Source organism: Diospyros lotus, chromosome 10 (genome assembly GCF_014633365.1).
Source record: "Diospyros lotus cultivar Yz01 chromosome 10, ASM1463336v1, whole genome shotgun sequence".
NCBI lineage: Eukaryota > Viridiplantae > Streptophyta > Magnoliopsida > Ericales > Ebenaceae > Diospyros > Diospyros lotus.
The window spans coordinates 2595549-2620555 of record NC_068347.1 but is presented as its reverse complement, the minus strand read 5'-3'; the positions used below and the strand labels follow the sequence as shown (position 1 = coordinate 2620555).

At 39.5% G+C, this 25007-nt stretch overlaps 1 protein-coding gene, 1 non-coding gene and 1 pseudogene across 2 annotated transcripts in view; all 3 read left to right on the top strand.

The window, feature by feature from the left end:
* LOC127811570 (leucine-rich repeat extensin-like protein 5) overlaps window positions 1-24298 on the top strand; it is a 99129-nt gene extending 74831 nt beyond the window's left edge. Inside the window, 2 exon segments of the mRNA XM_052351549.1 lie at window positions 23177-24078; window positions 24081-24298. Of these exon segments, the coding sequence (XP_052207509.1) occupies window positions 23177-24078; window positions 24081-24110 (932 nt within the window). The 3' untranslated portion in view covers window positions 24111-24298.
* LOC127811568 (callose synthase 12-like) lies at window positions 4472-9899 on the top strand (annotated as a pseudogene).
* On the top strand, window positions 7513-7593 carry LOC127812347 (small nucleolar RNA J33). The gene has a single exon (XR_008025854.1). It is a non-coding gene; the product is annotated as a small nucleolar RNA J33 (small nucleolar RNA).
* Window positions 24299-25007: the final 709 nt, after the last annotated feature.

The following is a 25007-nucleotide window of genomic DNA, read 5'->3' as shown; positions in this document are numbered from 1 at the left end:
TGGATTCTTACATATTCTTTAATATTTAATTTTTAATTTAATTTATTCAAATTGTAAAGCATTTACTGATATATTTTATTATATAGATTTAATAATTTTTTTTATTATAAAATATTATCAAGTATATAATAATTTTAATTTTTTATTTAATATTTATAATTTTTTATAATATTAATAAATATTATTATATTTTAATTTTAATATTATTTACACCATATCTGTACGGATATACGCTAGTTAATTAATAATAGGCGAGGGATAAGACAATAACAAAAGATACCATACCTCCTAGGGACATCCCCCGCCCTCAAAACCGAGCAATTTGATGCTCCAAATTCGGCCAAAACCCTTGGCTATTTATAGGCCAAAACCGACCCCCACGTAGTCAATTTCCAGCCAAAACTTCTCCCATACGCCTCCTAGACCGTCCTTGGCCATGCCTTGACGAGATTTACTGCCTAAATCTCTGGATTTTCAGGCCAAAATCACGGCCAGTTCTGCTATGCTTTGGCAGATTTTTGAAAATTGCAGTTTGGCCCTCTTGAAATTTTCTTTTGCATTTTGGTCCTTATTCTCAAGCCTTTGATCTTCCCAGCACCATCATTAAGACCCTCAAGATTAGTACTTCTCATTTTTCCCTTGAAACTTCTGAAAAATTATCGTTTTGACCTCTCTCGGGCAAATTCAGAAAATTGCATTTAGGCCCGACTGATCGTTTTGATCTTAAATCCACTCAATTCAACCCGAAATCACTTAAGGGTTGTTCTATACATAAAATTTTAGTCACTGTCATACTCCATTGACTTTTCGAACGTCTCTTACGTCGATTCGATTTTTTCAGCCCGGTTGACAGCTGTACCGAAAACTATTCCCGATCCAATTTCTTTCATCACCAAAAATCATAATTTATTTTACTTGATGATACTATACCATTTTTCTTAATTATCTAAGGTCCGAGGTACTCCCTTCGATTGATCCGGTGATTTATTTTACTTTTAGGCCCACTTTTCGATAGTTTATATTCATCTAAATTACGTGGTGACCTTATACAGATATAGGGTATCACATCACCCACTCCCAAGATAACTGCAAATTTCAATGCAATTCTTTAAATAGGACACTCAGTCCATATTCAATCCATCTCATTTTTGGTTGATTCCCTAGACTTTCGGCCTCAATCAATCACAACTAGTGGCACACCTCGCATCCTAGACATTGGGACTTAGACCCATACAAAACACCTACCCTACTAGGCTCTTTCAAATCTTCAGCATCTGATCGTCTCCTAGGCAGTCCATTATGATGCTTTGGTTGACGGGTCTCCCGTACCTTACCACAAGCCATCCTTCAGCCCTCTGCACGGGTCCCTAGATCCAGATCTATCACTACGAACATCAAACCAGTAGTGTCGTCATGCTGCTAGGGTTCCTTATCCCGTCTCTGCGAGTCACATCAGTTGTACCACCGTCACCTCATCAATTAGTGCAACTCATACGCCTTTATTTGGTCATCTTCGGCCTCTTACTTGATCCAATCCGTTAGATCCCTGATCTTTACATCTCATTTTTGAGACACTAAATGATTCTCGAAAATACTTATCATTTGATCATAACTCTTTAGCTAGGCCATGTCACATCGGACTAATCATCCATGATTCAATCATCATCGATAACCACAGTTATTCTATCTTTCATTGTAAGGATTTCGACTAATAATCTCAAATCAACAGTATTTAAATCTCTCGGATCCATAATCATGGTTACCGAGTCAACCTTACACCCGAATCATATCATTGGATCCTAACTTCAATAGCTAGATCATTCCGCTTGTACTAGCTTCCATCAGACTTTTACTATTCACTAAGAATAGTAACCGTATACTGTAATAGTATTTGTTCGTGAATAGTACACCAAGTAAGTTCTTAGGAAAGAGAGGTGGATCACAAATAGACACACTTAAATACCAAGTCTTTCCTTAGCCAGAACTTTCCTAGACATGTACTTCCACTTCACAACACTTAAATCCAATAACCTATAAGTCTTCAACCGACAATCCCCAAATCTCCAAATAGGAATTTCGTTTTACGACTGATGTGTGATTTATGCACAATTAATTCAGGCAAATGCACCCTAGTCAAATATGTATATAGTGATAAAAAGAATGTCGATCCCACGAGAACTAGATCACAATATCAAAATAATTTTAATTAGCCTAAGTTGAATTAATTAATTAATTAGATAAATAAAAAGAAAAATAAATAGAAAACTGAATTCTTTGGGAGAAAGATTAATTAACGAATGCACTAGGATTTAGATTTCATTTAATCTAGGTTATGTAATTATTTATTCAATTGCAATTCAAAACTAAAAATACCCTTATAGTATTTTATAATTATTTGCATGTGATTGTAGACCCCTTTATTTTATTAAAAGTTAGGGTATTTTTAGTTTAGAAAACTAAAAATACCCCTTTATTTTAGAAATATATATATATATATATATATAGTTAGGGCACATGCAGTTAGACATGGCCACGGTTCATGAATCGCCGGTTCCAGTTCATGAACCGCCGGTTCCGGTTCAAGAAATCTTTGAACCTGAACCGAACAGCCCAAAGGCGGTTTGGGACGGTTCGGTTCCGGTTCCGGTTCGTGCCGGTTCGGTCAACGGTTTGGACCGGTTCGGTTAACGGTTTGAGCCGGTTCGGTCAACGGTTCCGGTTCCGGTTCAAATCGAATTTTTTTATTTTTTTTTAAATATTGTTGTATTCAATTTTGGTCCTTGTTCCGTTGTTCGGTTCGGTTTGGTTTCGATTTTTAATTGTTAAATGTAATTGTAAATATAAATATTCTCAACCATATTTTTAATAAAAAAACACTACTAAAAATTGAAGAAATATAAGTAATAATTTCATTTTCAAACTCAACATTTTCAACATTTTCAACATTTCTACCTTCACTTGCCATTTTTTTGAAAAAAGTATGATAATAAAAAAATATAATAATGATAAAATAATATAGTAACAAGTAATAAATAATTAACAATATAATTGAATAAATTGATAAATAACAAAATGAGAAGATTGAAGAAATTGAAATTGAAATATTAAATGAGAGACAAAATTGAGAGAATAATAGCTTGAGACTTGAGAGAGAGAGAGAGAGAGAGAAAGTGTGAAAAATGAGTGGGGGATGGAGGGGTATATATAGATAGGAATTATAAAATTTTAAAAAAATAATAATAAAATTGGCTGGGGGTGGCAGCCAACGGTCCAATTTTGGACCGTTGGGGGAGGGGGGGCACGGCCGCACGGGGACGGGGGGGAGCACGGGGGGGGAGGGGGGGGGGCCAACGGTCCGGTTCCGCGGAACCGGAACCGCGGAACCGGCGGTTCCGGTTCTTCCTGAACCTTGAACCGGAACCGGACCAAATTTCGCCGATTCGGTCCGGTTCCGGTTTCGGTTTCGGTTCGGCCGGTTCCGGGTCCGGGTCCGGTTCCGATTCGAATCGCCGGTCCGGTTTAATTTTGGCCATGTCTACATGCAGTTCCAATTGCCATCCAATTGGACCCCTTTATTTTATTAAAATATTATTATATAAACACACACACACAAACCACACACTCAGACATTTGAAAATAGTATTATTTTGAGACTTAATTATTATTAATCCTCTCCAACTATTATCTAACTAAAAAATATAATAGATATTCTTAAATAAATTTGAAATACCTCTTTATCTGTTTATCTATTTTTGCAACATTAAGTACATGATAACGCTAGAAAACACTTTTTAAAGTTATTGTCAATTAACCCGCTATTCATGTTTTCTTTTTAAATTTAATTCAAACTTTAATTTTATTAAATCATCATCATCAAAATTTATATTAATTATATTATATTCTAATCTTACTTAAATTACGTGGCAACATTACGAAAATATAGATTCTTACATATTGTTTAATATTTAATTTATTCAGATTGTAGAATATTTATTGATGTATTTTATTATATAGATTTAATAATTTTTTTATTATAAAATATTAACAAGTATATAATAATTTTTATTTTTATTTTTTATTTAATATTTATAATTTTTTATAATATTAATAAATATTATTATATTTTAATTTTAATATTATTTACATCATACCTGTAAGGATATACGCTAGTTAATTAATAATAGGCGAGGGATAAGACAATAACAAAAACCGACGTGTCATAAGTCATAAATCAATCAACCATACCTACCTCCTAGGGACATCCCACGCCCACGCCCACGCCCACGCCCACGCCCACGCAAGCAACAAAAGATCCTGCTGATGCTGATGCTGGCAACATAATTTACATCATATTGCCACCAAAGCAACACAGTCACCGAGTGATAGTATTATATTTTTATATAATACTATCAACCACGTGATAGTATTATATTATATTTATTATGGTTCCATTTCCACGTTGTTGCCCACTTCTCCCTCTCTTACTCTCTCGATCCTAGCAGAATTCACGCGCCGAGCCGTCGCCGCCACAATCACCGATGAGTAACCTCCGGCAGCGGCCGCTGCCGGGCCAAGCGCAGTCACCTGGTCCGCCCTACGGCTCAGACCGGGCGCCTCCATCCGAAGATATCTACAACATAATCCCACTCCACAATCTCCTGGCCGAGCACCCATCGTTCCGCTACCCAGAAGTACGCGCCGCGGCGGCGGCCCTACGCGCCGTCGGGGACCTTCGGAAGCCGCCATTCGTGCCATGGCACGACCACATGGACCTCCTGGACTGGCTCGGCGCCTTCTTTGGCTTCCAAGCTGACAACGTCCGGAACCAGCGGGAGCATCTGGTCCTCCACCTCGCTAATGCCCAGATGCGGCTCACGCCGCCGCCGGACAACCTCGATTCGCTCGACCCCGGCGTCCTGCGCCACTTCGGCCGCAAGCTCCTCAAGAACTACACCTCCTGGTGCTCCTACCTCGGCCAGAAATCCAACGTTTGGGTCTCCGAAACGACACGCCGGAGCTCGGATCACCGCCGCGAGCTGCTCTACGTCTCGCTCTATCTCCTGATCTGGGGTGAGTCCGCCAATCTCCGCTTTGTTCCCGAATGCATTTGCTACATTTTTCATTACATGGCCATGGAACTCAATAGAATTCTCGAGGATTACATTGATGAGAATACTGGGCGTCCTGCTTTACCCTCAATCTCGGGCGAGAACGCCTTTCTGAACCGGGTCGTGACGCCCATTTACGAAACCATTCGTCTGGAAGTTGAAAACAGTAGAAATGGCACTGCTCCCCACTCAGCGTGGCGGAATTATGATGATATAAATGAGTACTTTTGGAGTAGGAGGTGCTTTCAGAAGTTGCGGTGGCCAATTGAGTTGGGGAGTAATTTTTTTGTGACCACAAGCAGGGGAAAGCATGTGGGTAAGACCGGTTTTGTAGAGCAGAGGTCGTTTTGGAACTTGCTTAGGAGCTTTGATAAGCTCTGGATTATGTTGATTCTGTTTCTTCAAGCGGCGATTATTGTCGCTTGGGAGCAGAAGGAGTATCCGTGGCAGGCGCTGAAGAGTCGCGATGTTCAGGTTCGGGTTTTGACTGTTTTCTTTACTTGGACTGGTATGAGGTTCCTTCAGTCGCTTCTTGATGCTGGGATGCAGTATAGTTTGGTTTCGAGGGAGACGATGTGGCTTGGGGTGAGGATGGTGTTGAAGAGCGTTGTTGCTGCTGTTTGGATCATCGTTTTCGGGGTCTTCTATGGCAGGATTTGGGACCAGAAGAACCGTGATCGAGGGTGGTCTAGCGATGCAAATCAGCGGGTTGTTAATTTTCTGGTGGTTGCATTGGTTTTCATTTCGCCGGAGCTCTTGGCACTGGCTCTGTTTATTTTTCCCTGGGTACGAAATTTCTTGGAGAATACTAATTGGAGGGTCTTTTACCTGTTGTCATGGTGGTTTCACAGCAGAATATTCGTGGGACGTGGCCTTAGAGAAGGTCTTGTGGATAACATTAAATACACTTTATTCTGGGTAGTCGTGCTTGCTACCAAATTTTGCTTTACTTACTTCCTACAAATAAAGCCCATGATTGCTCCGACAAAAACCCTCTTGAATCTCAAGGATGTGAAGTATGAATGGCATGAGTTCTTCAGTGATAGCAATAGATTTGCCCTTGGGTTATTGTGGCTTCCTGTGGTCTTGATTTACTTCATGGATTTGCAGATTTGGTACTCAATCTACTCTTCATTTGTTGGGGCAGGAGTTGGGTTGTTTTCCCATTTGGGTGAAATACGGAACATGCAGCAATTAAGGTTGAGGTTCCAGTTCTTTGCTAGTGCAATTCAATTCAATCTGATGCCTGAGGAACAGCTTTTGAACACTAGGGGAACACTGAAGAGCAAGTTAAATGACGCCATTCACAGGTTGAAGCTGAGGTATGGTTTTGGCCGACCTTTTAAGAAGCTTGAATCAAACCAGGTGGAGGCTAACAAGTTTGCCTTGATATGGAATGAGATCATTACAATCTTCAGAGAGGAAGATATTATCAGTGACCGGGAGGTTGAGCTTTTGGAGCTCCCACAGAATACCTGGAACGTCAGGGTTATCCGCTGGCCTTGTGTACTGCTCTGCAATGAGTTGCTTCTCGCTCTCAGCCAGGCTAAAGAGTTAGTTGATGCACCCGACAAGTGGCTATGGTACAAAATCTGCAAAAATGAGTATAGGCCCTGTGCTATTATTGAAACTTATGATAGTGTCAGGCATTTGCTGCTTGCTATTGTCAAATATAATACTGAGGAACATTCCATTATTACAATTTTGTTTCAACAAATGGATAGTGCCATTCAGATTGAGAAGTTCACAAAAACATTCAACATGGTAGCTCTCCCCAAGATCCATGCCAAGTTGATCACTCTTCTTGAGCTATTGAACAAGCCCAAGAAAGATGTCAATAAGGTTGTGAATTGTCTGCAGGCGCTTTATGTGATTGTGGTTCGAGACTTTTATACAGAGAAGAGGAGCATCGAAGAGCTGAAACAAGATGGTTTGGCTTCTTCTAAGTCAGAGGAATTGCTTTTTGACAATGCCATTGAGTTGCCAGAAGCCAATAATGAGACATTTTACCGTCAAGCCCGGCGCTTGCACACCATTCTTCAATCTCGGGATTCAATGCACAATATGCCTATAAATCTTGAGGCTAGGCGCCGAATTGCATTCTTTAGTAACTCTTTGTTTATGGACATGCCTCATGCTCCCCAAGTTGAGAAAATGATGGCTTTTAGTGTATTGACCCCGTACTACAATGAAGAAGTGCTGTTTAGCAAGGAACAACTTCGAACTGAGAATGAAGGTGGAGTTTCGACTTTATATTATCTGCAGACTATATATGCAGATGAATGGAAGAATTTCTTGGAGCGAATGCACCGTGAAGGAATGGTTAAAGATGATGAAATATGGACAGAGAAGCTTAGAGATCTCAGGCTTTGGGCATCATACAGAGGCCAGACACTCTCCCGCACTGTAAGGGGAATGATGTATTACTATCGGGCTCTTAAGATGCTGGCTTTTCTTGATTCTGCATCAGAGATGGACATAAAAGAAAGATCGCAAGAACTTGCTTCAATGAGGCGAAGTGATAGCATGGATGGTTTCAGCTCAGAAAGGTCACCATCTACAAGGAGTTTGGGCAGAGCAGATAGTGCAGTGGGTTTGTTGTTCAGAGGTCATGAATATGGGACAGCTTTAATGAAATATACTTATGTGGTTGCATGCCAGATATATGGAACTCAGAAGGGAAAAAAGGACCCCCGTGCTGAGGAGATTCTTTATCTGATGAAAAACAATGAAGCTCTTCGTGTGGCTTATGTTGATGAAGTTTCCTCAGGAAGGGATGGGAAGGAGTACTACTCTGTTCTTGTGAAGTATGATCAACATTTGCAGAAGGAAGTGGAGATCTACCGGGTCAAGTTACCTGGTCCATTGAAGCTTGGAGAAGGAAAGCCAGAGAATCAAAACCACGCTATTATCTTCACTCGTGGTGACGCAGTACAGACCATAGACATGAACCAAGATAACTATTTTGAGGAAGCACTCAAGATGCGGAATCTGTTGGAGGAATTTAAGCACTATTATGGTATCCGGAAGCCCACCGTCTTGGGAGTTCGCGAACATATATTTACTGGTTCTGTTTCATCACTTGCATGGTTTATGTCTGCTCAAGAAACAAGTTTTGTCACACTGGGTCAGCGAGTCTTGGCAAACCCTTTGAAAATTCGGATGCATTATGGGCACCCTGATGTCTTTGATAGATTCTGGTTCTTGACTAGGGGAGGGATCAGCAAAGCGTCCAGAGTGATTAATATCAGTGAGGACATTTTTGCTGGTTTTAATTGCACATTGCGAGGCGGCAATGTCACTCACCATGAGTATATTCAAGTTGGTAAGGGAAGAGATGTTGGTTTGAATCAAATATCATTGTTTGAAGCCAAGGTTGCGAGCGGGAATGGTGAACAAGTTCTGAGTAGAGATGTCTACAGATTGGGACACAGGCTTGATTTCTTCCGGATGCTGTCATTTTTCTACACTACTGTGGGCTTCTATTTCAACACACAGATGGTAATCCTGACTGTCTATTGTTTTCTGTGGGGTCGACTTTATCTAGCACTTAGTGGAGTTCAGGCTTCTGCTGTTGCGGATGATACCGACAACAACAAGGCCCTCGGTACAATATTGAACCAGCAGGTCATTATCCAACTTGGTATACTCACTGCCCTACCAATGATTGTGGAGAATTATCTTGAGCATGGTTTCCTTGGAGCCATCTGGGATTTCATAACAATGCAACTTCAGCTATCATCTGTATTCTACACATTCTCCATGGGAACTCGTGCCCACTACTTTGGTAGAACTATTCTTCATGGTGGTGCTAAATATCGGGCCACTGGGCGTGGTTTTGTTGTTGAGCATAAGAGTTTTGCAGAGAACTATAGGCTTTATGCCCGAAGCCATTTTGTGAAGGCAATTGAGCTTGGGCTGATACTAGTGTATGCTGCATATAGCCCTGTAGCTACTGGTACCTTTGTTTACATCGCATTAACCATCACAAGTTGGTTCTTGGTTGTGTCATGGATCATGGCTCCTTTTGTTTTCAATCCATCAGGGTTTGACTGGTTAAAGACAGTTTATGATTTTGATGACTTCATGAATTGGATATGGTACCGTGGTGGTGTGTTTTCCAAATCTGAACAGAGCTGGGAAAAATGGTGGTACGAGGAGCAGGATCATCTAAGGACGACTGGCCTTTGGGGAAAGATATTGGAAGTCATCTTGGACTTGCGTTTTTTCTTTTTCCAGTATGGGATTGTATACCAGTTAGATATTGCTGCTGGGAGCAAAAGTATTGCTGTTTACTCGCTCTCTTGGATCTATGTGGTTGTGGCCGCTGGCATTTACATAATTATAGCTTATGCTCGAGACAAATATGCTGCAAGGGAGCACATCTATTTTCGGCTGGTTCAGTGTCTTGTTATTACTCTTGGCATTGTTGTGGTCGTCGCCTTGCTGGAGTTAACTGAGTTTACATTTTTGGATGTTTTCACAAGTCTATTGGTATTTATCCCTACTGGTTGGGGCTTTATTTTAATAGCTCAAGTATTCCGTCCCTTTCTGCAGAAAACCATATTCTGGGAGCTTGTTGTTTCTGTAGCTCGGATGTATGATATAATTTTTGGAGTGATTGTTATGGCCCCTGTGGCTTTCCTATCATGGATGCCTGGATTCCAGTCAATGCAGACGAGGATTTTATCCGTTCAATTCAGACAAGGTTTTTATTCAATCAAGCGTTTAGCAGGGGACTGCAGATATTCCAGATTTGTGACAGGAAAAAAATCTAAAGTTGACTTGTGAATTGAGGTAATATTTACTCTTCTGTTCTTTTGTTGAAGAGAGTATTCACTAGTATCTGTTAGCAATATCATGTGCCAGTTCACATGTTTAACAAAATATGGGCAACCATTCTATGATGTTGGAATTCTGCTTTCTGATTATGCTACTGATATAACGGTTAGTGTTTGTGTTTGATTAGATGTCTCAGTGATTAGCAACTTCTTTTCTGTTTTTGTCCTAGTGTTTTGTTGGTTTGGAAGCTGGTAATCCCTAGAAAATCTGTCTGCTGAATTTGCTTGCACCTCCAACTTTGATGTCCAAATAAGAAAAGCTTTTCATTAATTCTATAATGGAGCTACCATTAAACAATCTTCTGAGGGCTGAGGGAAATAATTCTAAACCTGAACAGTGATTTTGTTAGTTTGGCAAATTGTAAAGTGTTTATTGACTAAGCAGTTTGCCCTGGTATTCTTGGGAAAAATACTGCTTTTATTGCATATAGATTCACCTGGCCATCTGTTTCATGTGCTGTGCTATGGGTGCAATGCGACTAGCAAGCTTTTGCATCTTGGTACAGCACTATGAGTTATGTATCAGTCCATATGTGCAGCATAATACTTTTACCTGGAAAAAGTTTTTGGTTCACTGCCTATGGATTGAGTAATCCCCTTAAGATTTCTATATCGTGGAAGTTGTTTTTCCTGTTTACATCCTGTCCCAAGCTTCTATAAAGGAGTATGGTTGCGTTAGGTAGCCAACAAGCAGTGTAACACTTGTTAGATGAAACCTAGTGAATTCTGGACAAGTGAGAAAGTAGCCTGATGGTGTGCTTTATGTTTAAAAGAGTGGAGTGGGAAGATCTCACAACTTGTGAGTGCAGCCATATGTGTAGTTGACTGGTTGCAACTACTATACTCATTGTTGGACCAAATTAGGCTTGGTTCAAAGCCAAATTATGCAAGTCTGAGTCTTAAGATGAACTTTAGAAAATTTCCAGCAAATATGGCTCAAAATCCATGACGTGAAGGTTCCCTTCCTGCTCGATTCCCTTACTCATACTCATCAGCCATGGGTATATCTCTTAGAAAATTTCCAGCAAATATGGCTTCTTCATATATATATATATATAGAGAGAGAGAGAGAGAGAGAGAGAGAGATTCCTCTACCTTTTTTTCAATTATTTTTATTTTTAAATAAAATAATAATTAAAAAACAAAACAGTGGAAGATGTAAAAATATTAGAGTTATGCTATTTGCCCAGAAGTAGTGCCCGAAGAAGTGCCACCCCTAGAATATCGAGAAATCTCGCGATATTTCGAGGCCAAAATATCAAGGAATCTCGCGATATGATTTGTGGCCCAAAATCAACTATTTCAAAATTTTTTGCTTTCTTCGACCCTCTCCTTCTTTCTTTCTCAGAACGACCCCTCCCTCTCCTTTCCCGTCTCCTTACCAGGTCGTCGGTCTCCCTTTCCCTGCCTGCCTCCCTTCTTCCCCTCTCCTTACTGGCCATCGGTGTCTCTCTCCTTGTCGGCCGTAGGTCTTTCTCTCCTTGCCGGCCGTCTCTTCCATCCCTCTCGGGCCCGTGCTAAAATGACCCTCTCCCTGCTGGCTGTTGGTCTCTCTCTGCCCGCTGGCCGTCACTTCTCACTCTTGCCCGCACTGAAACAACCCTTTCCCTCCCTCTCCATTGCAACAGCTTCCTCGCCTCCTCCATTGCAACATCTTTCATTGTATCTCAAGTACTTTGATCTTCGATCTAACCGTTTGATCTTCGATCCGAGCATATTTTCACAATATAAGTGGCCTAGATCTACACGAAGGTAAGTCTTTTAGTTTTATCAGTAATGATTTTCGGCATTCATCCATGATATATATGTATATACGTGCAATTTGGGTTTTCCGAAAGTTTAATTGTGATTTATGGAGCATCTTTGTGATTTATTTTGGGTACTTGGCATACATAATCCATGATTTATTTTGGATACTCGGCATCTTTGTGATTCATTTATTTTTGTGATTTATGTATCGTCTTTTTGATACGTAATCCATGAATGGAAGTGTTGAATTATTTATTCTGATTATTTATTCTCTGGCAATATCTTTTGGGTCATTGGGTGAGAAATCCATGAATGGAAATGTTGAAATTGTATGATCCATGTCTTAGTTTTCAATTAACCCATGTTCCAACTGAAATTGTATAATTAGTTAGGTTTGTTCAATTAGTTCTATAACTGGTGAGTTCTTCTCTGTTCAGTTGCTGCTTTTGAGGGAATGTATGGTGTCTCTGTCTTTCCATTATTTCTCATCAAGTAATAATAATTTAAAAAGAAAAAAGACAGTTTGATTCTCTATTTGATTAACCATTGTTTGACTAGAATTTATTGTTTTGTATTGAGAAGTCTGAGTGCGACTGCTATTTGTTATGGTTATTTAATTTATTGTTTTCAATTTAACCATTGTTTGGTGCTCTATTTGATCCGAGCATATTGTTTTGTTTATGAATATAAACTTTATTTGTTATGACTCTATTTGATAAACTTTATTTGTTTTGTTTAAGAATTTTACTATCTCAGGATTTATGACTTTCAATTTGAAAATGAGTGAAGCTTTAATTAACTCATGTAGTTCGCATCAGACAATTGTTTGTAAACACGGTGTATTTGTAAAGTGTTACATATCATGGACTAAAAGTAATCCTAGAAGAAAATTCTTGAGGTGTCGGTTCTAGAAGGTAATTTATTCTCTTATAAATGTATAAGTAATTAATATGAATGAAATTAATTGTTGGATGATTTGGTGGACAGGATGAGGATTGCAGATGGTTTCAATGGATTGATGATGAACGCACAGCTCGTGAGAAAATATTATGTAGAGTATTGTAGCGGTTGTGTTTGTTGTTAGTATTTTCATATCATAATTACATTGATATTTGAAGATCTGTTTGTATCAGTATCCATCACCTTTTATGTACATGTATGTGAACTTGTGTTGTATTTTTTGATATGCTAGGTTGTGAACTTATGTTGTATTTTTTTCGTGGATATTCATGCTTCCTCCATGAAATTATAGAAAAGCATGCAATCAAGGCCATGTAATGCAGCATCCAGTTGATCGTGTATGTGATTGCATGCTAAGACACAAACTAAAAATATATTTTCATGGCCCTGATGCTTTTCCAAGTATTACCCAAAAATATATTGTATGTAATAAAATATGAGACACAACAACAACATACATTTATATGAGATTCAGAAATGGAGGAAATTGATCCATTACTAGCACATGTGACATATCCTCTTCCTGCTAAGATTTCCAATTTATACAAATATAACAACATATCAAGCCCTAACCCATATAGTAGAATTAAATAAAAATCTTAAGTTGCAAAACTTTACACTTTACACAGATACCCAAATAAAAATCTACTTTTTCACGAAGGACAATGCTAATTAATTCAAATATTCCAATCTTCTAAAACATTCATATCATGTATTCCAAAATCTTTATATTATCTAAGAAGCATGGTAACCTCTACAAAGGTCACATATGTTGATATTCGACACCCACATTGAACATTGACACTCATCCCTCACTTCCAAGTGTGTGTTATGACATTTGTCCAAATGTGCCCTGATGTTTTTCATGGCCCTGATGCTAAGACACATCCTGTCTCATAAACAACAACATCTAATTCCAAGTCAACAGGTTTTACAGAGAAAATTTAAAAATTGCCTTGGCTGTCCTATCTATGAAAAGAGGCATGGTAATGTAGTGCTTCATTTGACAAACAAATTCCATGTGCTTCCTTGCCTGCAAGCGTGAAAACACCAAATATGAGAGTAAACTATGAAAGTTGAACTAAACTTCCATTCTCCTCTCAAGTGAGAGGTAAAACCATTGCAGTTCGTATATATTAACATGTAAAAACAGTAGACCACATCTTGTTGGGTATCACACTACAAGGGTTACAACACTAAAACAGAACGAACCAATTAATCATAATTTCCATCAAAAAAATAACATGAGATAGAAGTATTTAATCATAATAAATATAATGCAATAAAAAAAACAAAATATAAATTGAAGCTTGCAAACTAGGTGGTCAGGACGGCTGGTGAGTAGAACACAAAATGAATGCCTCAAACATCTGGTAGGCTGCCATCGGGCCGTGGATGGGGCGTGTATACTGGCATGAAGGGCTGAGCCGTACCAAAAGAAGCCTGCAAAAGAAAAAAAGTAAGCACCAGGATATAACCTAAACGAAAGTCCAAAAATTTAAAAAATGACAACTTAGATTATTACCCAAATATCATCCAAGTACTTACTATTAATTCTGAGTACGAGAACGATGTCAAATTGTGATACTGTCCTTGTGTAAATCCTTCACTGAATACTTGACTATCTTGAACAATGTTTTGCATCGAGGCATTGCCTTCGTTTACTTTCGAGGATCCCACCTAGACATCAAACGAAAGTAACAATCATTACAATTGGGAATTTGAGCACTACATTATCAGATAATTAAAAAAAAGATTAGAGCATACCTTCTTTTTCTTGGAACTCCTTTCCAATGGCACCTTCTTCGCTTTCTTGGAACTTGTTTCCAATGGACCCTTCTTGTGAAGGTTCCTTGGGGCTCCCTTTGTCTACGAGTATCTTGGATCCAAAATTTGCACGCTTGAAGCTGTAGCTGCCTCTCCAGAATCAGGAAATTGTTCTTGCACACTATCTTCAACATGTATATTACTACCATAACTAGGCTTCGTATTAGATTTCCTCAATGCAATCAATTGAGATTCCATCCACTCCATAGTTGTCTGGTACTATCTTCATCATATGTAACCAAGTCTACAAGCTTTGCAAATACACTACACAACTTATTGTATCTTAACTGACTAGGCATACTAATCCAACCGTTGTAATTAATCTTCACTCTCGTGTAGGATCTACTAACATCTCTCCTCCATCGCCTTAAAATATACTTGTCAGGAAGTGATCTGATACCATCTTGAATCAATACTGTGACCATATGTCTGCACATTATTCCCCTAAACTCAAACATATGACAACTACAAACAAAATTGCATTTCTCTTTGTCAATATCAATTGAAAATTTTGTCTCCTTAAATCTTTCGTCAAATATGATATCTTCTCGCACCTTGTACCTCATACCAAGCGATCCCTTCTCGATAGACACAACCTCGCAATACATCTTCCCTGTGAACTCATTCTGAAACTCTTTGAATTTTGAGATTGTGTACACTTCTTAAAATTGTTTCTCCATGGGATACCTCGATGCGCATGGGACCATTTGAGAAAATGACTTAACGTCTGCCTGAAACTCCTTTTCAACTTTAGACCTCAATGCACACTCATATTATTCAACAAATTGCTTCAATGAAGTTTTTGAGTGTACATAACCATCGAAAAATGCATTCATGCTCTCACTCCGTTGGGTTGTTGACATCCCTGCCCAAAAACTAGTTTTCAAGAAACATGGCACCCAATGGGCTCTTTGTATGTATAGTCCAGACAACCAATCGTTGTCGTGTAGTGCTTATTTCTCAATCATTGAATTCCAGCCTTGCTCAAATACTTCAGGACTATGTGATTCGTAGACAACGTCATGTACAACCGATAGAATTGAAGCCTTGCAACTATGGTTCCCAAACTTTTCAGGCAACTTCTTTAGTATATGCCACAAATACCACATGTGCTTCGTGTTAGGGAAAACTATCTCAATTGCGTTTTGCATAGCCCTATCTTGGTCAGTGATTATTCCAGTGGGAGCTTGATCCTCCATGCACTGAAGCCATGTACTAAACAACCACACAAAAGTCCTGGTGTCCTCGTTCGATAGTAGACCACATCCAAACAGTGTTAATGCCCGTGGTGATTTACACCAACAAACGGAGTAAATGGCATGTCATACCTATTGGTCAGGTATGTGGTGTCGAATGTCACAACATCATCAAATTCCTTATACGCTTGTTTACATCTATTATCTGCCCAAAATACATTCCTCAATTGACACTCTTCGTCCAAGTCAACACTGAAATAGAAACCCAGACAAAGGGCTTGCATTTTAGAAATGCTTGAATAGCAGCAGCATCTCCTTCCCAAAGTCTTAACTTTCTCACCTTATCAATGTAATTTTTACAATCTTTTTCCACAAATGTCAGGTTCTCATACCCACCAGCCTCAACAACAGCTGAGTTATCACTAATTTTCTCATAAATAAGACCTTATTACCTACCACATTTGAATAATTTACATTTTCCCTCTAATTCTATGTGATAAAGTTACCATTTAGAGAAAAATCATACATACCTATGTTACTCATTGGCCTTTCCTTCGTCTCCTAAATTAGAATTGATTGTCTGTAATAAAATTAAAAAAATTATAGAAAGTCAATACTTTATTAGAAGTATAATATGGTACATTAATATATACAGAGAAATGGAAACAATGGAGACCAACGGATTGCATTTTTGCACCCAACCAAGGGCTGCCACAATTGGGATAGATATAAAGAAATCGCAACCCAAATGCGGACTGTCAATCGCCACCGACCACCGTGGCCGGTGGTTTCTAGCGATCCCAGGAAACCATCCAACACCCAAAGGCCCATCGACCAACATACCCAAAAACCAGCAAGGTCCAACGGCCCAATCTCCCTAGACCTAACATTAAAGACTCGGACAAAGCTAAAAAACGCGTAGGTGTGCTGATGACTAAAATGTCTAAAATACTTACCTCTCTCCTTATAGATCTGAGCTAATGGAGACGTGAGAGTGCCTCAGAGTGAAAGAGACCGAGAGAGGGCTAGAGATGAAGTCGCATGGGTGGAAGACGATGACCCTTCTTCGATCCGAGAAGAAGGCTCGCACTACGACCGGTTTGTCTTTGAGAGATGGGGAAGGTCGAACTAGAGAGAACAAAATGGAGCAAGTGAGAGATTTCGCGATGAATAGGTTCAAACAGAAGAGAACATAGAGAGAGAGAGAGAGAGAGAGAGTAAGTGAGAGAGAACAGAGAAAGAGAGAACAGAGAAGAGAGTGACAAATTGAGCGTCGGATGGGGGAATGACTGAAATTAGAACAAGAGTATTTCTGTCAATTTCACCATGGGTGAAATTGTAATTCCATTCTGGGAGTGGCACTTCTTCGGGCACTACTTCTGGCCGAATAGCATAACTCAAAATATTAACTAAAAGAACATACCATTAATGCGATTATCACACATGTGTAATGCCGTATTTCTCAATTGATTTGATTTGGCTTCATGCGGCTTGAGATTGTGTGAGAGCCGTTGTAGTATTAATAGGCTTTTTGAACGTTTCCCACATATGTCATCAATTGTTATTACATGGATACAACAATAAATTTGTAGAATGAAAACATCGTCTTCAAGCCGTCTGAGCTTGTAAAAATAAGAATACAGTTAAAGGGCGCGAGGAGGTCCTGGCGCAAACACTCCAACGTTTAAGTTAAACACTGAGTATGATGAAAGAAACTGTATTGAAATTAATATCAAATACATCTCCCTTTCAAAAATGAATGACTCCTTATTTATAGAGAAATATAGAGTGATTCGAACTGTCTCAAAATTAAGATTCTTGAAGATAACGCTTATCTTGATGGATGGCGTTTATCTTGCCCTTGTCGGGGATGAAATTTTTTATAGATAATGTTTATCCAAATATTTCATAATCATTTTGGAATTAGAATTCGCTATGGATAATTATCTATCCTTTTCTTAAAATATTCAAAAGGATTTTTAAATGTCGAACTTATCGTGTTTTAGCCTAAAATGTCTTTTTGGGCTTATTTAACCTTTTAATGAGCTTTTATCTATGACACAACAATAATAATTAAAATTTATTTTTTAACTTCATTTGTCAATTAAAAGAGTATAATTTATATTTTTCAATTTAATATTTTTATCATTCAATTTAATTTCATTATACCTAAACCATAATTGTATAGCCAATATTACGTTCAATATACTGTTATCTTGAATAATGAAAAGTTGTGTTAGTTGGGTTGCTACCTCGCTTTTAAACAGGAAAAAATAATATTTTTTAATATTAAATTTAAAAAATAGTTAATATATTAACATTAAATATTTTTAATTTACTGAATAATTAAATTTATTGAATAAAATATTATTAAAAAATTATTTTCAAAGAGAACGCTTTTTTTAATTTTTTATTTTGAGAAATAGTTTTTCAAAATGACAAAGAGAACACGTTTTTAATTTTCTAAAAATAGATTATCAAAACAGAAAACTGAAAATGAATTCAAAACTCAAAATTGAAAATTAAAAAGTAAAGAGAACAACGCAAGCTAAATTGTTTGAATATTTTGATTCATTTTTTTATTTAATGCTCTAATTATGCTATGGAGCCTAATTGCTCAAAATTATATATTTAATATGAAATATCATTTTTAGGGGTGGGCAAAATTTTGGTTAAAATAAAATAATCGAACCAAAACGGTTGAAATTAATAGTTTGGTTCGGTTTAATTTGTAGACTAGTTCGGCTTATTTTTTAAATTTAAGTTTTTTAATTATTTTTATTCAATTCGGTCTTCTTAATAAAAAAATTGAAATAATCGAATTGATTGAAATTTCATTTTTGATCAAATTAAAAAGTAGAGAATGGCTATTTCGGTTGAACAGTAAAAGAATAAGCTGTTCAGAAGTGTTATTTTTAATTTTTTTTAGTTTTTTATTTTATTTTTTCAGTTTGGACAACTACTTTTGTTCAATTTTTGAAAAAAAATTCAATCTATTAAGTTTGAGCTAATCAAATCAATGGAATGCTCATACCCCTAATTATTTTAATTAATTATATTAAAATAACTAAATTACTATCATGGATTGATCTGTTTGGTTCAATCTGTAAACCAATTCGATTCAATTTTTAAATTTAATTTTTTTAATTATTTCGATTCGATTCGATCTTCTTATTGAAATAATCGAATCGAATGAAATGTCAAAAATGATACCATTTTTTATCAAATTAAGTAGAGAATGAAAAATTCGGTAGAACCATGAAAGAAGAGGCTGTCTTTTTTTTTTTTTAATTTGAGCAATTACTTTTGATCGATTTTTGAAAAAGATTCAATCTATTAAAATTGACCTAATCAAGTCGACCGAATATACAATTACCAGATATATAATAGCCTCCACGGGGTGGTAAAGTTGTTGGGTATAGAGTCCAAATGTGCATTTGCAATTTGCTTCCTTGGTTTTCTAAAAGAGATTAATTAAACCAAGGTCATGCTAATGATGTTGTCACACGCAAAGAAGTCGATTCAACCGCGTTTGGAAAGATTAATTGCTGTTTAAGCTAGAGATTGGCTCCAGATTGAAGAACAAGAAGAAGATAACATATATATATATATATATATAAGGTAGAAAATATAAACAAGTGTTGGCAGAGGATCAATTTGCTACAAGGAGATAGTCCGCTCAACCAACTTGAGGATTTTAAGCGAAAAAGGTTGTCTAAATATTTTCAAAGGTATTAATTTTTTTATTAAAAAAATAAATAATACACCTTTTTATAAAAAATAATCACCGATGAGTAACCTCCGGCAGCGGCCGCAGTCACCTGGTCCGCCCTACAGCTCGAACCGGGCGCCTCCATCCGAAGATATCTACAACATAATCCCAATCCACAATCTCCTGTCCGACCACCCAGAAGTACGCGCCGCGGCGGCGGCCCTACGCACCGTCGGGGACCTTCGGAAGCCGCCATTCGTGCCATGGCACGACCACATGGACCTCCTGGACTGGCTCGGCGCCTTCTTTGGCTTCCAAGCTGACAACGTCCGGAACCAGCGGGAGCATCTGGTCCTCCACCTCGCTAATGCCCAGATGCGGCTCACGCCGCCGCCGGACAACATCGATTCGCTCGACCCCGGCGTCCTGCGCCGCTTCCGCCGCAAGCTCCTCAAGAACTACACCTCCTGGTGCTCCTACCTCGGCCAGAAATCCAACGTTTGGGTCTCCGAAACGACACGCCGGAGCTCGGATCACCGCCGCGAGCTGCTCTACGTCTCGCTCTATCTCCTGATCTGGGGTGAGTCCGCCAATCTCCGCTTTGTTCCCGAATGCATTTGCTACATTTTTCATCACATGGCCATGGAACTCAATAGAATTCTTGAGGATTACCTTGATAAGAATACTGGGCGTCCTGCTTTACCCTCAATCTCGGGCGAGAATGCCTTTCTGAACCGGGTCGTGACGCCCATTTACGAAACCATTCGTCTGGAAGTTGAAAACAGTAGAAATGGTACTGCTCCCCACTCAGCGTGGCGGAATTATGATGATATAAATGAGTACTTTTGGAGTAGGAGGTGCTTTCAGAAGTTGCGGTGGCCAATTGAGTTGGGGAGTAATTTTTTTGTGACCACAAGCAGCGGAAAGCATGTGGGTAAGACCGGTTTTGTAGAGCAGAGGTCGTTTTGGAACTTGCTTAGGAGCTTTGATAGGCTCTGGATTATGTTGATTCTGTTTCTTCAAGCGGCGATTATTGTCGCTTGGGAGCAGAAGGAGTATCCGTGGCAGGCGCTGAAGAGTCGCGATGTTCAGGTTCGGGTTTTGACTCTTTTCTTTACTTGGACTGGTATGAGGTTCCTTCAGTCGCTTCTTGATGCTGGGATGCAGTATAGTTTGGTTTCGAGGGAGACGATGTGGCTTGGGGTGAGGATGGTGTTGAAGAGCGTTGTTGCTGCTGGGTGGATCATCGTTTTCGGGGTCTTCTATGGCAGGATTTGGGACCAGAAGAACCGTGATCGAGGGTGGTCTAGCGAGGCAAATCAGCGGGTTGTTAATTTTCTGGTGGTTGCATTGGTTTTCATTTCGCCGGAGCTCTTGGCACTGGCTCTGTTTATTTTACCCTGGATACGAAATTTCTTGGAGAATACTAATTGGAGGGTCTTTTACCTGTTGTCATGGTGGTTTCAGAACAGAATATTCGTGGGACGTGGCCTTGGAGAAGGTCTTGTGGATAACATTAAATACACTTTATTCTGGGTGGTCGTTCTTGCTACCAAATTTTGCTTTACTTACTTCCTACAAATAAAGCCCATGATTGCTCCGACAAAAACCCTCTTGAATCTCAAGGATGTGAAGTATGAATGGCATGAGTTCTTCAGTGATAGCAATAGATTTGCCATTGGGTTATTGTGGCTTCCTGTGGTCTTGATGTACTTCATGGATTTGCAGATTTGGTACTCAATCTACTCTTCATTTGTTGGGGCAGGAGTTGGGTTGTTTTCCCATTTGGGTGAAATACGGAACCTGCAGCAATTAAGGTTGAGGTTCCAGTTCTTTGCTAGTGCAATTCAATTCAATCTGATGCCTGAGGAACAGCTTCTGAACACTAGGGGAACACTGAAGAGCAAGTTAAATGACGCCATTCACAGGTTGAAGCTGAGGTATGGTTTTGGCCGACCTTTTAAGAAGCTTGAATCAAACGTGGAGGCTAACAAGTTTGCCTTGATATGGAATGAGATCATTACAATCTTCAGAGAGGAAGATATTATCAGTGACCGGGAGGTTGAGCTTTTGGAGCTCCCACAGAATACCTGGAATGTCAGGGTTTTCCTCTGGCCTTGTGTACTGCTCTGCAATGAGTTGCTTCTCGCTCTCAGCCAGGCTAAAGAGTTAGTTGATGCACCCGACAAGTGGCTATGGTACAAAATCTGCAAAAATGAGTATAGGCCCTGTGCTATTATTGAAACTTATGATAGTGTCAGGCATTTGTTGCTTGCTATTGTCAAATATAATACTGAGGAATATTCCATTATTACAATTTTGTTTCAACAAATGGATCATGCCATTAAGATTGAGAAGTTCACAAAAACATTCAACATGGTAGCTCTCCCCAAGATCCATGCCAAGTTGATCACTCTTCTTGAGCTATTGAACAAGCCCAAGAAAGATGTCAATAAGGTTGTGAATTGTCTGCAGGCCCTTTATGAGATTGTGGTTCGAGACTTTTATACAGAGAAGAGGAGCATCGAAAAGCTGAAACAAGATGGTTTGGCTTCTTCTAAGTCAGAGGAATTGCTTTTTGACAATGCCATTGAGTTGCCAGAAGCCAATAATGAGACATTTTACCGTCAAGCCCGGCGCTTGCACACCATTCTTCAATCTCGGGATTCAATGCACAATATCCCTACAAATCTTGAGGCTAGACGCCGAATTGCATTCTTTAGTAACTCTTTGTTTATGAACATGCCTCGTGCTCCCCAAGTTGAGAAAATGATGGCTTTTAGTGTATTGACCCCGTACTACAATGAAGAAGTGCTGTTTAGCAAGGAACAACTTCAAACTGAGAATGAAGATGGAATTTCGACTTTATATTATCTGCAGACTATATATGCAGATGAATGGAAGAATTTCTTGGAGCGAATGCACTGTGAAGGAATGGTTAAAGATGATGAAATATGGACAGAGAAGCTTAGAGATCTCAGACTTTGGGCATCATACAGAGGCCAGACACTTTCCCGCACTGTAAGGGGAATCCTACATGCACACGGTAGCCCAGTGCATCCTGTAGGCAACAAAATTGATGTTTTGAGTCCTAAAATTCATGCTACTAACATAAGTAAAAACTACTGTTATGCTGGATTTCCCAATATCGATGGACTTCAGAGCGAACATTGCTAAAGCTGTACATATGTTTCTAGATGTTGGAGCTGCCATTTTTTTTTACTTGCAAGGCATAATAGTTATAGTAGTTAGTTGAAGGCTCTAGATGTTGCACATTTTTTCTTATTTGTTACACTTTCCATCAGAGTAGTAGATTCACATTCATTATTGGTATGAAGTACGAAGAATGTAGCCTGCCATGGATTTTTAGTTCTGAGTTCTGACTTTTGCTGTACTCAATCTTTATAGATGTGCTTTTGTTGTCTGTTTCTGTTGTCTATATATGTTCACTAATCTCATGGCGGTTCACAACTCAAGTGATTGAAGCAATTTTAATATGGCGTTCACTACAGGTTCACAGGTCTGTACAAATTCTAAGAGACAAGCAGGCACTTGCAGAAACACAGAAAGAACTTGCCAAGCTTCAGCTTGCACAGAAAGAGTCCTCTTCCACAAGTCATTCTCAGCAGAATGAGGACACAGCTCCACAACAGGCTTCAGATCCTAAAAAGAATGATAATTTACCGGATATGCATGGCCAACAATTAGCTCTTGCTCTACCCCATCAAGTTGCGCCACAGCCTTCAATGCCTGCCAGGCCTCTGGAGCAGCAGCAGCAGCAGCAGCCTATGACACCGTCTCCACCTCAAAGTGTGCCCCAATCACAGGCATACTATTTACCGCCAACCCAGATTCCGAATCCCCCAGCCCCAGGCCAGCCATCTCAGGGTCAGTATCTTCCATCGGATTCTCAATATCAAACTCCCCAAATGCAAGAGACCTCCATGGTTCCAGCAGCACCAACACCGTCTCCAGTAAATCAGCCACGACCCTTCCCCCCATTACCCCTATACCAGCAGCAGTGGTCACAACAATTGCCCCAGCAGGTCACACCACCACAAACATCTATGCAACCCCAGATCAGGGGGCCGACCACAACGGTTTACACTCCTTACCTGCCAAGTCAATCCGCAAACTCCTCTCCACCGGAGCCACTTCCTATCAGTATGCCAATGCAAGTGTCGTATTCAGGAATTTCTCAACCAGGTGGAAGCCGAGCAGAAGCAATGCCTTACGGATATGGTGGGCTTGGCAGAACTGTTCAGCAGCCGCCACAGCCTCAGCAGCAGCTTGAGAGTAATTTTGGAGGTCAGCTGAACGATGGATACCCTCCTTCTGGTTCACATCCTTCCCTCTCCCCTGGGAATGCTTATATGATGTACCAAGGTCCGAGTGAAGGTGGCCGGGCACACCATCCACCCCAACCACCACACTTCCCAAAAGGCGGTTATCCACCAACAAGCGTTCCCATTCAGGGACCGCAGCCACCAAGTGCTGCTGCTAATCTTATGGTTCGGCCACCTTCCTTCATGCGCAATCACCCCTACGGTGAGCTGATCGATAAATTGGTGACCATGGGTTACAGGGGCGATCATGTCGGTAGCGTGATTCAGAGGCTGGAGGAGAGTGGACAGCCTGTGGATTTCAATGCCGTACTCGACATGTTGAATGGGCATCCATCTGGGGGGGGGGTCCTCCGAGAGGATGGTCAGGGTAAGCCATTCTTATTTATCCCCCCCACCCCCAAAGTCGTCCATTTTTAGTGACCACTCTTACCCCGTTTTAGCTTCTTGCGTGCCAAATAAAAGTCAAATTGTAATTTGAAGAAGATATTCTGTTATATGTATGGATTGAGTGATGTAAGAATCCTTGTGTATATCGTTTTACTTCACTCTTGAGATTTTATGCTTGGTCTTCTGGCTCTTAACAAGAGAAGATGCCCTGGTACTCTTGCTGGGTCTGCTAGCATTTCCAGTGGGCAACTTCCCTTGTTTGAGGTGCATCATTCATCTTTGAATCTTGGTAAATGTATAATGTAGTTGTCGTCAATTGATTACCCTAAATTGCTGGAGTTAATTGGCTAATCAAACGCTTTAAAACCATAGGGATGGGGCGTTCAGCTATTGGACAATGCTATTAAGGGGGTGCCTCCTTGGCAATAGCATGGACATGACCTGACCCATCACTATCATTCACCTGCTGCTGGGACCAATCTTAATAGAAGAGACCGTCATCTAGTGCAGTGCTGTCAAACGGGGCATGGGCTGTGTCTGGGCTGCGACCCATTTGACATCCCAGCTCAGTCTAGTGTGTCGATCATGAAATCAACATAGGGTGAGCATTTGATCGGTTTGTTACCGAAAATCCAATCAATGTTCCATTCTTCACCGAAAACAAGCAAGCGCCTCAGAAAGCAAGTCTTAAGTATGGGCTAAATCTGAGCATTACAAAAATGATAGTATCTTAGGTGTAGGCATTCGAGTAAACTAATCAAAGTGCTAGAATCGAGTAGATTAAAATTCAAATTTTACAAAAAATTGAATTGAATCGATAAAAAAAAAATGAACAAAGTGAAAATTAAAAAAACCAAATAAATATAAAATAAATGAATTGA